We start from the raw sequence: 12,619 nt of genomic DNA on the forward strand, positions 1-12,619 counted from the left end.
ATTGGAGGTCAGCAGAGAATCTGGGACAAGATAGGTAGATTGAAGAATAACTGACGTAAACATAGTAATTAAAGCCATAGGATCTCATGAGATCACCAAGTGAAAGAGAGAGAGAGAGAGAGAGAGAGAGAGAGAGAGAGAGAGAGAGAGAGAGAGAGATGGAGTCGGAGAGAGAGAGATGGAGTCGGAGAGAGAGAGATGGAGTCGGAGAGAAAGAGAGAGAGAGAGAGAGAGAGAGAGAGAGAGAGAGAGAGATGGAGAGAGAGAGAGAGAGATGGAGTCGGAGAGAGAGAGAGAGAGAGAGAGAGAGAGAGAGAGAGAGATGGAGTCGGAGAGAGAGAGAGAGAGAAGAGAGAGAGAGAGAGAGAGAGAGAGAAAGTCAGAGAGAGAGATGGAGTAGGAGAGAGAGAGAGAGATGGAGTAGGAGAGAGAGAGAGACTTGGAGTCGGAGGGAGTCAGAGAGAGAGAGAGAGTCAGAGAGAGAGATGGAGAGAGAGAGAGATGGAGTCGGAGAGAGAGATGGAGTCGGAGAGAGAGAGATGGAGTCGGAGAGAGAGAGAGAGTCGGAGAGAGAGATGAGTAGGAGAGAGAGAGAGAGAGAGAGAGAGATGGAGTCGGAGAGAGAGTCAGAGAGAGAGAGAGAAAGAGAGAGAGAGATGGAGTCAGAGAGAGAGATAGAGTCAGAGAGAGAGATGGAATCGGAGAGAGAGAGAGATGGAGTCAGAGAGAGAGATGGAATCGGAGAGAGAGAGAGATGGAGTCAGAGAGAGAGATGGAATCGGAGAGAGAGAGAGATGGAGTCGGAGAGAGAGATGGAATCAGAGAGAGAGAGAGATGGAATCGGAGAGAGAGAGAGATGGAGTCGGAGAGAGAGATGGAATTGGAGAGAGAGAGAGAGATGGAGTCGGAGAGAGAGAGATGGAGTCGGAAAAAGAGAGAAATGGAGTCAGAGAGAGATTAAGTCGGAGAGAGAAAGAGAGATGGAGTCAGAGAGAGAGAGATGGAGTCGGAGAGAGAGAGAGAGAGAGAGAGATGGAGTTGGAGAGAGAGAGATGAGTCGGAGAGAGAGAGAGAGAAAAAGAGTCAGAGAGAGAGAGAGATGGAGTCGGAGAGAGAGAGATGGAGTAGGAGAGAGAGAGATGGAGTAGGAGAGAGAGAGAAAGATGGAGTCAGAGAGAGATAGAGACAGAGAGAGAGATGGAGTCGGGAGAGAAAGAGAGATGGAGTCAGAGAGAGAAAGAGAGAGAGATGGAGTCGGAGAGAGAGAGAGATGGAGTCGGAGAGAGAAAGAGAGAGAGATGGAGTCGGAGAGAGAGAGAGATGGAGTCGGAGAGAGAAAGAGAGAGATGGAGTCGGAGAGAGAAGAGAGAGAGATGGAGTCGGAGAGAGAAAGAGAGAGAGATGGAGTCGGAGAGAGAGAGAGATGGAGTCAGAGAGAGAAAGAGAGAGAGATGGAGTCGGAGAGAGAGAGAGATGGAGTCGGAGAGAGAGAAAGAAATGGAGTCGGAGAAAAAGAGAGAGAGATGGAGTCAGAGAGAGAGAGAAATGGAGTCGGAGAAAAAGAGAGAGAGATGGAATCGGAGAGAGAGATGGAGTCGGGGAGAGAGAGAGATGGAGTCGGAGAGAGAGAGAGAGAGAGGGAGTCAGAGAGAGAGAGAGATGGAGTTGGAGAGAGAAAGAGATGGAGTCAGAGAGAGAGAGAGAGAGAGAAATGGAGTCGGAGAAAAAGAGAGAGAGATGGAGTCAGAGAGAGAGAGAGAGAAATGGAGTCGGAGAAAAAGAGAGAGATGGAGTCAGAGAGAGAGATGGAGTCGGAGAGAGAGAGAGAGATGGAGTCGGAAAGTGAGGGAGATAGAGTCAGAGAGAGAGAGAGAGAGAGAGAGAGAGAGAGAGAGCTCAAATGAAAGCTTTTTCAGGATGAGGGAGACGGGGCCTGTGGGTGGGCAGTGAAGATGACAAAGGGGGCAGTCTGTTGGAAGAGACAAGATGGAATGGGATTACTTGTGCAGGTAAAGGGAATAAGGCTACTCCTTCATGAGACAAGGTTGAAGGAGAGTGGTAGAAGAAATGTAAGTGATTCTTCTTACGAGATAAGAAGGGAGAAGAGGGAACTTATTCTGGCTTCAATTTTTCTGTCAAATTGGAAGCAAGGTTCTCAGCTGAGAGAATAGAGCAAGTCTGAAAAGGGAAGAAAAGGTCTATAAGCGCCTATGTGGAGAATGGAACAGCGAGTTAGTAGCAGGACAGTCTAAGCAACAATGAAAGTCTACTTAACATACACTTAGAGCAGTTATATAATTTTCTCCATTTTTATTCAGCAGCATGTGTAGGAGGAAAGATGGTGAGTGATGGGGTTGATCCAAGACTGAGATTTACCGGGGCACAATCAGTAATATAAGGGGAGCAGGGATTCAAGAGAGAATAGTGTAGAACTGAATTGATTTACCAGGAGTTAGATGAGGAAAAGAGGAAAGAGTGGCTACTTCAGAGAGATGGCATAGAAGAGAATGAGAGGTCAAGGAACTGGAGGTCATGGTGTGGACAGAGTAGTTTTTATAAGGGAAGGCAGAGGGAGAGATGAAAAATTAAGATTATGGTTGGATGGTGGATGTGAACATCTAGGTGGTACAGCTGTGGGTAATGATTACAGATATGTTCTTGTCTGTGTGTGGCTAAAGTGGGATTGAGGAGTAGCTCATGGGAGGGGAGTGGGTTGAGGAAGTGAGGGGCTCAGGTGTTTGAGGGAGAATCAGTATGGATGTTGAAGTCCCCTAGTAGGAAGGCAGGAGTTGAGAAGAAAAAAATTGTGAGTCAGCTACAGACAAGGAAGGGGAGAGTCCTGGGGCTACCAGGATTTAGATTGGGTCTCAGGAACAGCACAAACCTCAGTCAGAGAGGTTACTGAGTGATGGAGATGGGGGAGAAGTTAGGAGCAGCTTTGGGAGCAAGAGGTATCCCAACTCCCTTGCCCCCACTGGTGAGATGAGGAGACAGTAAAGGTACAGCCCCTATTGGAAAGGGTGGCTGGGAGGCTGTAATCAGAGGAAAGCCAGGTTTCAGCAATAATTTGGAGAAGGAAGGATGGGAGAGGAAAAGATTCGGCATAACGAAGCTACTTGCTGATGGAAGAGGCATTCCAGAGGGCACGGTGGAAGGGTGGGTGATAACTGGTGGACATCTGAGGGTGGGATAATGGAGGGAGATAAGACAGAGAACTCGGGTGGGGGGTGGGGTGGAGAATGGGGTTTGCTAAGGGAGTTCAGTTACCATAAAGTAAGAGGTATGACAAGGTGAGACTGCTCCTCCCTGAATGGAGGACATCGCTCCTCTCCCCAGCTGAGGTTGGAGACCAGCCTGGAGAGAAGTGCAATAGGAGAGCAGTCACAGGGCCAGACTGGGGGGAGGTGGGATGCTCTAATTTAAACGTCTCTTTCCTCCAAAGCCTGGAGGTTAGGCAGGAAAACAACAGCTGGAGACGGAAGCCTGCACAGCCACAGACAGATGTCATGTTCCCCAATGAACTTTTCTCTTTCTCTTAAGCATAGACACAGCAAGAACCAGGAGCTTGAAGTCAAAGAGTAGCTTACTCTTCTCCACCGGAGGGTCTCTGCATCCTGGCTGGGGTTCTGGGCCGGCAGGAGGGGATGGACGTTGCCTTATGTTGGGGCATATGGAAGATGCCCGGAAGCCCAAAGTAGCCTTTCTTCTGGGGAGGCTGCTCTCAGAGGAAGATGGAGTTAGGAGGCAGAAGGGATACCTGTCTCCTCTTCTCAGATTTAGAGGCCAGCAATGGAAGGCATCAACAAGAGATGGAAGTACCTTTCACATTTCCTGGGACCCTTTCTTGTCTTAAGTGTCTGTGATCCTAAATTCACCCATAAGATGATAGGATTTTGAGTCGGCAGCCACCTTAGTCAAGCCTTATTCTATAGATGAATAAAGAGTTATAAAGAGAGGAAGAGATTTTGCCCAGTGTTCTTCTGTTTTGGAAATTCTACTATTATGGCTGATCTGGCTCCAGAAATGGCTGATATTAGAGTCTCTCCATAGACTGAAGGCAAGAGAGGCCTTGAGAAAGGCAAAGTTCCATAGTTCTTTTCTTTGGGGTCTCATGCTTATCATGGCAAAAGCACAGCAGGTGTAGATTTGGGAATCTTCAAAAAACCAGATCTATTTACAGTTATGAAGTTAAGAGAAAATCACCATTATGGCTACAGTATTTGTGACTAATGGAAAGGCTCCTTCCAACATGACCTTCCAAGACTTAGCATTAGAATACTTGGGGGAGAAGGGTGGTGGTGAAGCTGCTTCAGAGAGAGCCAGCTCCTGGAGTAGATTTTTTCTCTTTCTCTTGCCCCTTGGCTGGCATTTGATAATTGCTGGTTAACTGATTGATCAATTAACAATGGCCTCAGTCATATTCCTCGCCCTTCTCGTTTTGGGCCCTGCCATGGCCACACTTTATCCAATGGCTGACCAAATGTGAGTAAAGGACAGGCAGAAACTGTTTTAGAACAGGACGACCCCACCGGAGCTTTATCTGACTCTGTCCAGGATGGCCAAATTCAATCTCTATCTACATACCAGCAAACTATCAGTTTTTTAATTTGCGTTTGTGTCTTGGGGGAATGAGGCAGTTACTATAGGGTGGTTTTGGTCTGTTTTGTAGTAGGGCTGGTTATCAGCACCTGGAGAGGTAGGGTTTTAGTGAGTTCACAAATACCAACTGATTGTTTGAAGTATGACTTTCTTTCAGTAGATGAAGAAACGGAGGCCTCCAGAGGTTAAGGTATTAAGTGGTGGAGCTGGTGTTTGAACCATGGCCCGATTCCAAATCAAGCACTTTCCACAATACCAAACTGTTTATAGTATGTTTATTACTAACTTTTAAAATAGGAGTCATTGATCATGAGTCAGCTCGTCTCCACCAAGAACAGATCTTGCCAAAGAAACATTTATTTCCCAACAGATATATGGTCAAAGCAGTGAAGTTTTCAGAAAAAACTACAAAGCTATCAACAACTTATAAAAATAAATGCTCAAAACCACTGGAAAGGGAAATGCAAATTAAAACAGGTAGATGAGGGGCAGCTGGATGATACAGTGGATAAGGAATGCTGAGCCTGAAATCAGGAAGCCCTAAGTTCAAATCTGGTCTTAGACACTTACTAGCAATGTGAGCCGTGGGCAAGTCACCAAACCCTGTTTACCTTTAGTTTCCCCATTTGTAAAATAAGCTGGAGAAGGAAATGGCATCCGGTATTCTGGTATCTTTGGCAAGAAAACCCTAAATGGGGTCACAAAGAATCAGACATGAGCGAATGACCAAATAACAAAAATCTAAACAGCTCAAGTTTTACCTCCTACTCAACAAACTAGCAAAAATGACAGTTGGTGTTGGAGGGATTGAGGTCAGACCTTCTTATTGGTATGCTGCCACTGAAGCCTGGCATTGGAAAGAGAAAAGAGAATCAACCACTTATAGATGCTTTGGCCTAGCAGTGCTTAGTATTAGGCCCATACACCAAGGATGAGTAATGTAACACGGCAGCCTTAGGATCGCAGAGTGAGGGCTGGAGGCCCTCGGAGGCCAGAGACTAGAGGTGAAGTCCCTGTCATGGCTATAGAGGTGGGGTCGGACCCGGGTCCTCAGATCCCAGAAGCCAGGACTGTCCCAGGTGGACCACACGGCCTTCTGAGGTCACAGTAAGAAAAGCATCTCACTAGGCCCTGCCCTTGGGGCTCCCTCTGGAGTAACTGCCATTTTGGGAAGCACACCCCTAAGTCAGAATGTCCAGAGGAGAATGAGGGTGAAGGGCTCCAAATTCATGCTGGGTGAAAACTGGCTGAAGCAATTGGGCTTTTTTTTTCAGTTTTGCTTTTTTTGGTTTTGAGAGGCAATTGGGGTTAAGTGACTTGCCCAGGATCACAGAGCTAGTTAAGTATTAGTGTCAGAGGCCGGATTTGAATTCAGGTCCTCCTGACTCCAGGACTGGTGCTCTATCTGCTGCTTCACTTGTGGTATTTTAGCCTAAAGAAGGAGAGGGAAGGCATGATGTAAAAAGGGTAAGATTCGGTCTGCGCACTAATTGCCTTTATAGAGGGTTTAAGAGAAACTTTTTGACAAGTGGAGCTGTCCTGAAGGACTGCCCCATTTCCCCTGAGACAGCAGATTCCTTTACACTGGGCCTCTTCTTACTAGTCTGGCATATGGGAGGGAAGACCCCATTTTAGGTGGGGGTTGGCTTAGAGGGTCCCAAAGGTCCTTTCCTTCTATTAGGTTTGGCGTGTGGGTGCTAGTAGCATTTTGAAGTTTAACTTGAGGAAGAGTAGGATGAATCCTAGGTTGAGGCTTTGGTCAAGCAAAACATTTGCTTTTCTTAGAAATTTATTGAGGTTGGGGATGGGAGACCCCAAGTCCCTCTTTCATTAGCAGTCAAGCAGCTAGTGGCAGACTAGGAAGTAGTAATTCTGGTCATAACAAGGCAGTCTGAACATGGATAGTGTGCCCAGAGACAGGATTCCCCCCACTTTCCGACTCTGGCCTAACCCAGGGCTCTTCCCACCACAGGTCATGCTGCCTTTCCAGCTCTAAGAACTGGGAAAATCAATCTTATGAGCAAAGTCGAGAAGATAGAGCTATTACCAAGCTGACTCTTTCCTTCCCAAGAACTTGTCAAGTCGGGATTCTTAAACCCCTTTATCAGCCTTCATTCTCTGCCTGGGAAAGAAGACAAATCATGTGGAAGGAGACTGCTAGGACAGTCCTCGGTTTAAGAAATTTAGGACCATGCTCAAGGCGAGATGGAGTCCCTTTAGGGACCTGAGAAAAGGAATTAAATAGAGCTTTAAATATTTTTTAATAAAACTTTTTCATAATTATTACTTAATTTATTCTGTTAAAAAAAAAAGGCAAATGTCATTCTAAATCAGACCCATATAAATTTACAAGCTGATGAAATTCAAAAATATGGTTGATCATAATCATATATGGATTCCAGGAGCACTTTTCCCTCTTGTCAGTATAGCCTTTCCAAAGGATGAGCACATGGGAAGCATCTACCACTCAGTATCTGCCGGGCAGCTTTTTTAATGTGTTCATCTAGATTTTCAGAAGAATCTTAAAAAAACAAATAAAAAAATCAACAAATTAGATGATAAAGACTATGTGAATATTACCATTACAGCATTTGAGAAAAGGTGACCAATCTCTGCACTAGAGCTGAAAAAAGCAGTCTGTCTAATCAACTGACTCCTGGGCTTCAGACTGCTGTGGGCCCAGGTGATCACCCCAAGGCACCTTCTCTTCAGGAGAGCAAGGAATGAAACTGATGTTGTCCTTAATCAAGCGTGAGTAGGAAGGCTGGTTCATGAGAAGTCTAAAAGGGAGAGGTAAAACATGCCCCAAGAAATGGAGGGAGTCTTAATTAGGCCTGAATGTCACTCTCCCCTGACCATCCAAATGCTCCCAGCCTGTGACTATGAGAACACTTTTAGCTGCTGCATTCCCATCTGGGATAGGCGAGAATGTGGCAATCCCCATGACTTTTTTAGATAAATATCTGTAGAATTCAGAGTAAATAAAAAAGGATTATGTTCTTAGCTATAAGCAGCTACTGATAAACACGGAAAACAAAATTCCTGATCTCTTTTCTAGCAACTTCTCTGCTAATAAGGCTCCTGGAGTATAGTTCAATAATAACAATAGCTTGATGTACTAATCTTATCGCCATTTCATCAACATCACTCTGGTTCAATTACACAAGGCTCCCCTTCCTGGGCTGTCTGAAGAGAAACCCCCAAGAAAATAGCTGTACTGTGGAGATGTTCCAGTCAAGAACTGGTATTCTTCTGTCTTATACTTCTATGCCCAACAATACACACACTGTAGGTCTTACTAAAGCAGTCTTGTTTGATTGTCTTAAGCTCATGGAAAACATCCAGCTCATTTTCATTACAGGGGAATATAGCAATATTCATTAGGTCTTTTTGTTGCTGCTGCTATGGTTCTATCATGAAAGAAAAAAAATTCTTTAAAAATATTTTTCTAAGATTATCCTTTACGAGCAGGCATTAAAGAAATTGGAAGGGGCATTTAATTTGGCTAAATGATTGGTGTGAATGAGTATAAATAAGACCTTAATCTGAAAATATGCTAACTATTCCTTAATAATAATCAAGAAAAATTCAGAAATAGCCCATCCCCATAACCAATAGCCTATGTCAAAAGTCCCAGTACCTGACTGAGTCTTAGTGCCCACATTACTTACATTTTTCTAATTGAGACATGTTGTAAAGATTCTGGAAATATGCCTCTGTGCAGAAAATATTTGTCAGCAGAACCTAGCACAAAAAATATATAAACATTAACAGATTAAAAATGTTCTTCTTTTAAACAAACAAATTCAGTAATCTCAATTTGGGATGAACTGGGCCAATGAGAGTAGAAGCTGAGTAAAGGAGGACCCGAGCATATATGCCAGGGAAGATGAGAAGAGGAAGAGATAAGGCATATGTGGAGAGGCATCTCTGGGGTTTCTAAAGCAGAGATGGACCTGAAGTCACAAATGGTGAGCCCAGTCTGGTTCCAAGCAAGTGAGGAGAGGAAGGACTATGCTAGCTCTGGAGCTTTTTTACAAGGGCTTAGGGTTCCTTTTTTTATATCATTTGTTGCTCCTATCCCTCTTCTTGATTACTGATTAAAACTGAGTTGTAACTGATAGATTGTGAAGTTTCATAATAGTTATCACACCTATAATGAGAAAAAGGATATCAGAGATCATCTGACTCATTTCACATATGAAGCTGAGGTCCCAAGAGGAAGTGTTATGTCCAAGGTCACAGAATGAATTGTTGAAAACAATTCTATCTTGGATGACAGATGAATGCTATTCCTTTTACTTCCCCGGGGAAAAATGTTATGGAATCACTAAATATAAAAAAACTCTCATTTTTTTCCTGCAGGAAAAACTAAAACTGAAGAACCGAACCTTTAATAACCGATCATGTTGCTTACTAGCAAATTGCAGTGATCAAACCTATTTCCCAAAGAAATGCTTCCATCTCCAAAACCATCTGTATTTCAAAAACAATATACTGAAAGCAAATGGTTAAGGGGGTTCACCATATACGTACTGAACTTAGAAGAGAAAAATTGGCTGTACCCTTCACCTCTCTCATATACTCACTTCATGGTCATGGTTGCGTAGCCCAATGTGTACAGAACGACTCGATCTGGAAAGGACAGCAGTCATGGCGTACAAGTTAATCAGAATGTCTGCCATTCGCTTCATGGTCAGCTGCTCTTCCACAATAGTCTAAGAAAAGGGAGTTATAGTAACACAGAAAAGATCACTGGAAATCCACAATCACCTTCAGAACATGATGATGTTCTTTGTCTTTAAATGGGAATTGGAAGATCAAAAACGACTACATAGGTAGAGAATAAGCCTAGATCTTAGCAAAAACTACTACATTAAGCAAGGAGAGAATAAAAAGCAAGATCAGTTCCATGTGAACACCCTAAATAATAAAAGATTCAGCATATTTCCTCATTTAACCTCAGAGGACCTCCTGCAGTCTGCTGCTTCAAGCTACCAATGGTGGAGAGAAAGCTTTATCAGTGACTGGAGGAGGTCCTTGTCTGATCCTCTACATGATGGCCTCATGAGGAATCATTTTACTTGCCTACAACAACTAAAAACTGCTGGCTAAGTCTTGGCCTCTAGGGGAATTTTTCTACAGACAGACCAAGTAAGAGCCTCCTTTCCTTAGGTAAGCCTTGATAGAATAAGATTAGTAAGTCCTCCCAATTTAATAACCAAAGGACTTAACATGCCATATGAGCTGGGTCTTTGTTGGCTACAAAGATGGAGAAGTCTCCCTAATTTCTGGGAGAGAAGGAGATCTGAAAGCCCCAAACATTTTTGAATGTTTCTAAAATCCTCTAGGTGATGTGAAAGCTCTTTAAAATAAACACTGAAGTCTTTCTGCTTAAATCTAGGATAGAAATGAGGAAGAGTAAGGCTCAATCTTTGCCCTAAAAGACTTAGAATTTAGTAGGTAGAATAAAAGACACACTGAAGTAAATAGAATGCCACATGTGCTCGGTGAACAGGTTGCAGTGAAGGATCCCTCCAGAGAGAGGGAAGGTAAAGGAAGGCCTTGGGTCAGAGGCAGCACGAAGACTGAACCCCGAAGGGAGAACATTCTCTTCCCTGTTATCTGACCTCCTTCCCAGGGCTGTGGTGAGCAGCACATGATAAAACCTAGCACATTCTGTAGATGGAAGCATTTTTAAAGGGGCAGTGGCTACTTTGACACAAGCTACTTTGCAACCTCCCAAAATGGTGGGAGTTGAAGTTCAAAGGAGAAGAGCTTTTCTGCAAGGCCCAGCTGATTTGCAGTTCCCTCAGTCCTGGTTCCTTTGCTGAACAGATGCATCCCTAACCAAAGAGAGAGTTAATTACCTTGCCAAACCGCTTTAGCAGCATCTCTACTGTTCGCCCAAAAAAATACACGTTTTCTTCTAATCGCCTTGCACTCTCCTATAAGAAAAGCAGAACACAGGACTGCAGAGTTCATAATTTTGAAAAGGGAATTGAATTGAACATCATTTCATCAACATCACTCTGGTTCAAACCAGCAAAGCATTGCCAGTTCCCTACAACTCTTGTGTTCCCACCTTGACTTTGCATGTTCCCTGCTTGTGCAGCACATGTGAACTGGAAGCGCCAATATCAAGCCTAGCCCTAAGAGGGTCATCACTTGAGGGAGTGAAGAGATACTCCACAGATGGACACTGATTACTGAATAGGTACATTGAGTAGTTGAGGTAGCAAACAACTGAGCTTCAAGCAACTTGTCCACCAAATATAATCCATTTTGTTTTGATATTTTGTATTTTGCTATGGCTTCAAAAAGAAGGATCTGGTATTCTTAATTCATTTAATGCTCACTTTATCATTTTTTCCCCTCTGTAAGATAGATTGGCTTTATAAAAGGAAAAGATTATACACATTAAATCAAATTTTAAAGTAAAAAAACAATTTTGTGTCTAATTTTATTGATTTCTGTAGGAAGATTTTTTAAAAAAGGTTCTTTAATAATGCAGATAGATAAATAACATGAAGAGGAACCTTCTCTTGTGGAAGTACATGAGCATGTGGTCTATAAATGGTTAAGATCCTGTGATCTGGAATAACTGTGCCAAATGAATTTGAAAAGAATGTGTAATTAATAAGCAAAACAATAAGTGGGATAAAAAAGAACAGGTTGTCTAGTCTGTGAACTAGGGACACCTGAGTAAGTCAATCAGAACTTGAATGGATTGTTAAGGGGGAGGAAAAGGTAAGTAGGTTGGGATTTCCCATGTAAACATTATCAAAGAGATGAATGAAATAAATTGTGTTCAGAGAATCATAGGATTTAGAGCTGAAAGGGACTTACAAAGTCTCATTCAGGGGATTCTTCAAATGAAGCAAAGGAATCTATCTTGTGCTAAGGATAGGAAGAGAGCCCAGGGGTAACCCCCAATCTAACCTAATCCCCTAGGTTTATGGCCTGCATCACCTCCCCTCGTCCCCCCAGCAATGGTCTCTTGGATCTATACCTATCAATGACTAAGAATAAAAGCCATACTCACCTCCACACTAGGATGCACAATACCATTTCTTCCTGTTAGACCAAAATCGACCTTCTTCATGCTATCTTGAAATTTTGTTGATAAAAGTTCCATCACAACATTCAAGTTCCCCTTCTTCATATCACTGAAATGGGATTTCACAAACCTACTCAACAAGCTAGGTAGCAAAGTTTTGTGCTGGTCATGGCCATGGCCAACAGTTCTGACAAAGGCCTTTGATAATTTGTTTCTAAAAACAGCACTTCAGCAGAAAGACTGTTGAGAGTACACCACACAGATTGTCTGCTATCCAGATCACTTAGTCACAATATCATTCAAGCCCAACATATTCTTCTGTGCTAAGGGTGACAATTTATAAAAGATATAATTTCAAATCATTTTATGGGTACTAACTCCTTTCATAAGGTTATTAAGGACAAAGGACAGATGCTATAATATTCATTTTTATTGATAAAGAGACTGAGAGAAAACATAAGAGCTTTGGTTAGGATTACATTGGAAGAAAATGTGTATTATTTTGGGAATGCAGTGGAAGTGCTGCTGAGGTTGGCAAGCTAAGTCTCCCTCCCTTTGGTCAGAGATGCATCGGTTCAGTAATGGGACCAGTCTAAGAAGTAACTGCAGGAAGTGAAGATGCTGGGCCTTCAGCTCAGGAATTCTAACTGCAAAGCCTGCTTGAATAATCTGACCCCAGGAGCATCCTCGGGCAGTTCTATCTATCTCATATCTAACTCATAGGCAAGGTGGTATGGGGAAATGACCCTACCTTGGAGTAAGGAGGCTCTGGAAGCCCAATCTAGCTGCATACAGACCAGCTGCATATTAACCTTCCTAAGCCTATTTCCTCATCTAAATGGATTTAAAAAAATCTCTTTTATGTTAAAAACAACAAACAAATCACCATTTATATGAATCAGTAGCATTTTACTTATTTTACTTATTTGGTCCAGAAAGCAAAATTACTTGGAGAAAAAA

General features: G+C 43.1%; 2 protein-coding genes across 3 annotated transcripts in view; one reads left to right on the top strand and one right to left on the bottom strand.

Annotated features, from left to right (window-relative positions):
- CFAP92 (cilia and flagella associated protein 92 (putative)) overlaps positions 1-9,180 on the top strand; it is a 30,651-nt gene extending 21,471 nt beyond the window's left edge. Inside the window, exon 7 of one of the 2 annotated variants that reach the window (XM_051983641.1) lies at positions 8,965-9,180. In XM_051983641.1, coding sequence (XP_051839601.1) covers positions 8,965-8,996 — 32 coding nt within the window. In that variant the 3' untranslated portion in view covers positions 8,997-9,180. Of the gene's footprint in view, positions 1-3,540; positions 4,756-8,964 lie in introns of those variants that run through there. The other variant, XM_051983652.1, reaches the window with a different exon arrangement.
- ACAD9 (acyl-CoA dehydrogenase family member 9) overlaps positions 6,842-12,619 on the bottom strand; it is a 44,104-nt gene continuing 38,326 nt past the window's right edge. The window contains exons 14-18 of the mRNA XM_051983667.1: positions 11,645-11,768; positions 10,470-10,547; positions 9,189-9,317; positions 8,271-8,343; positions 6,842-7,120 (exon numbers count right to left, since the gene is read on the bottom strand). Coding sequence (XP_051839627.1) covers positions 7,020-7,120; positions 8,271-8,343; positions 9,189-9,317; positions 10,470-10,547; positions 11,645-11,768 — 505 coding nt within the window. The 3' untranslated portion in view covers positions 6,842-7,019. The remainder of the gene's footprint in view (positions 7,121-8,270; positions 8,344-9,188; positions 9,318-10,469; positions 10,548-11,644; positions 11,769-12,619) is intronic.

Source organism: Antechinus flavipes, chromosome 1, assembly GCF_016432865.1.
Source record: "Antechinus flavipes isolate AdamAnt ecotype Samford, QLD, Australia chromosome 1, AdamAnt_v2, whole genome shotgun sequence".
In the NCBI taxonomy this organism is placed as follows: Eukaryota; Metazoa; Chordata; class Mammalia; order Dasyuromorphia; family Dasyuridae; genus Antechinus; species Antechinus flavipes.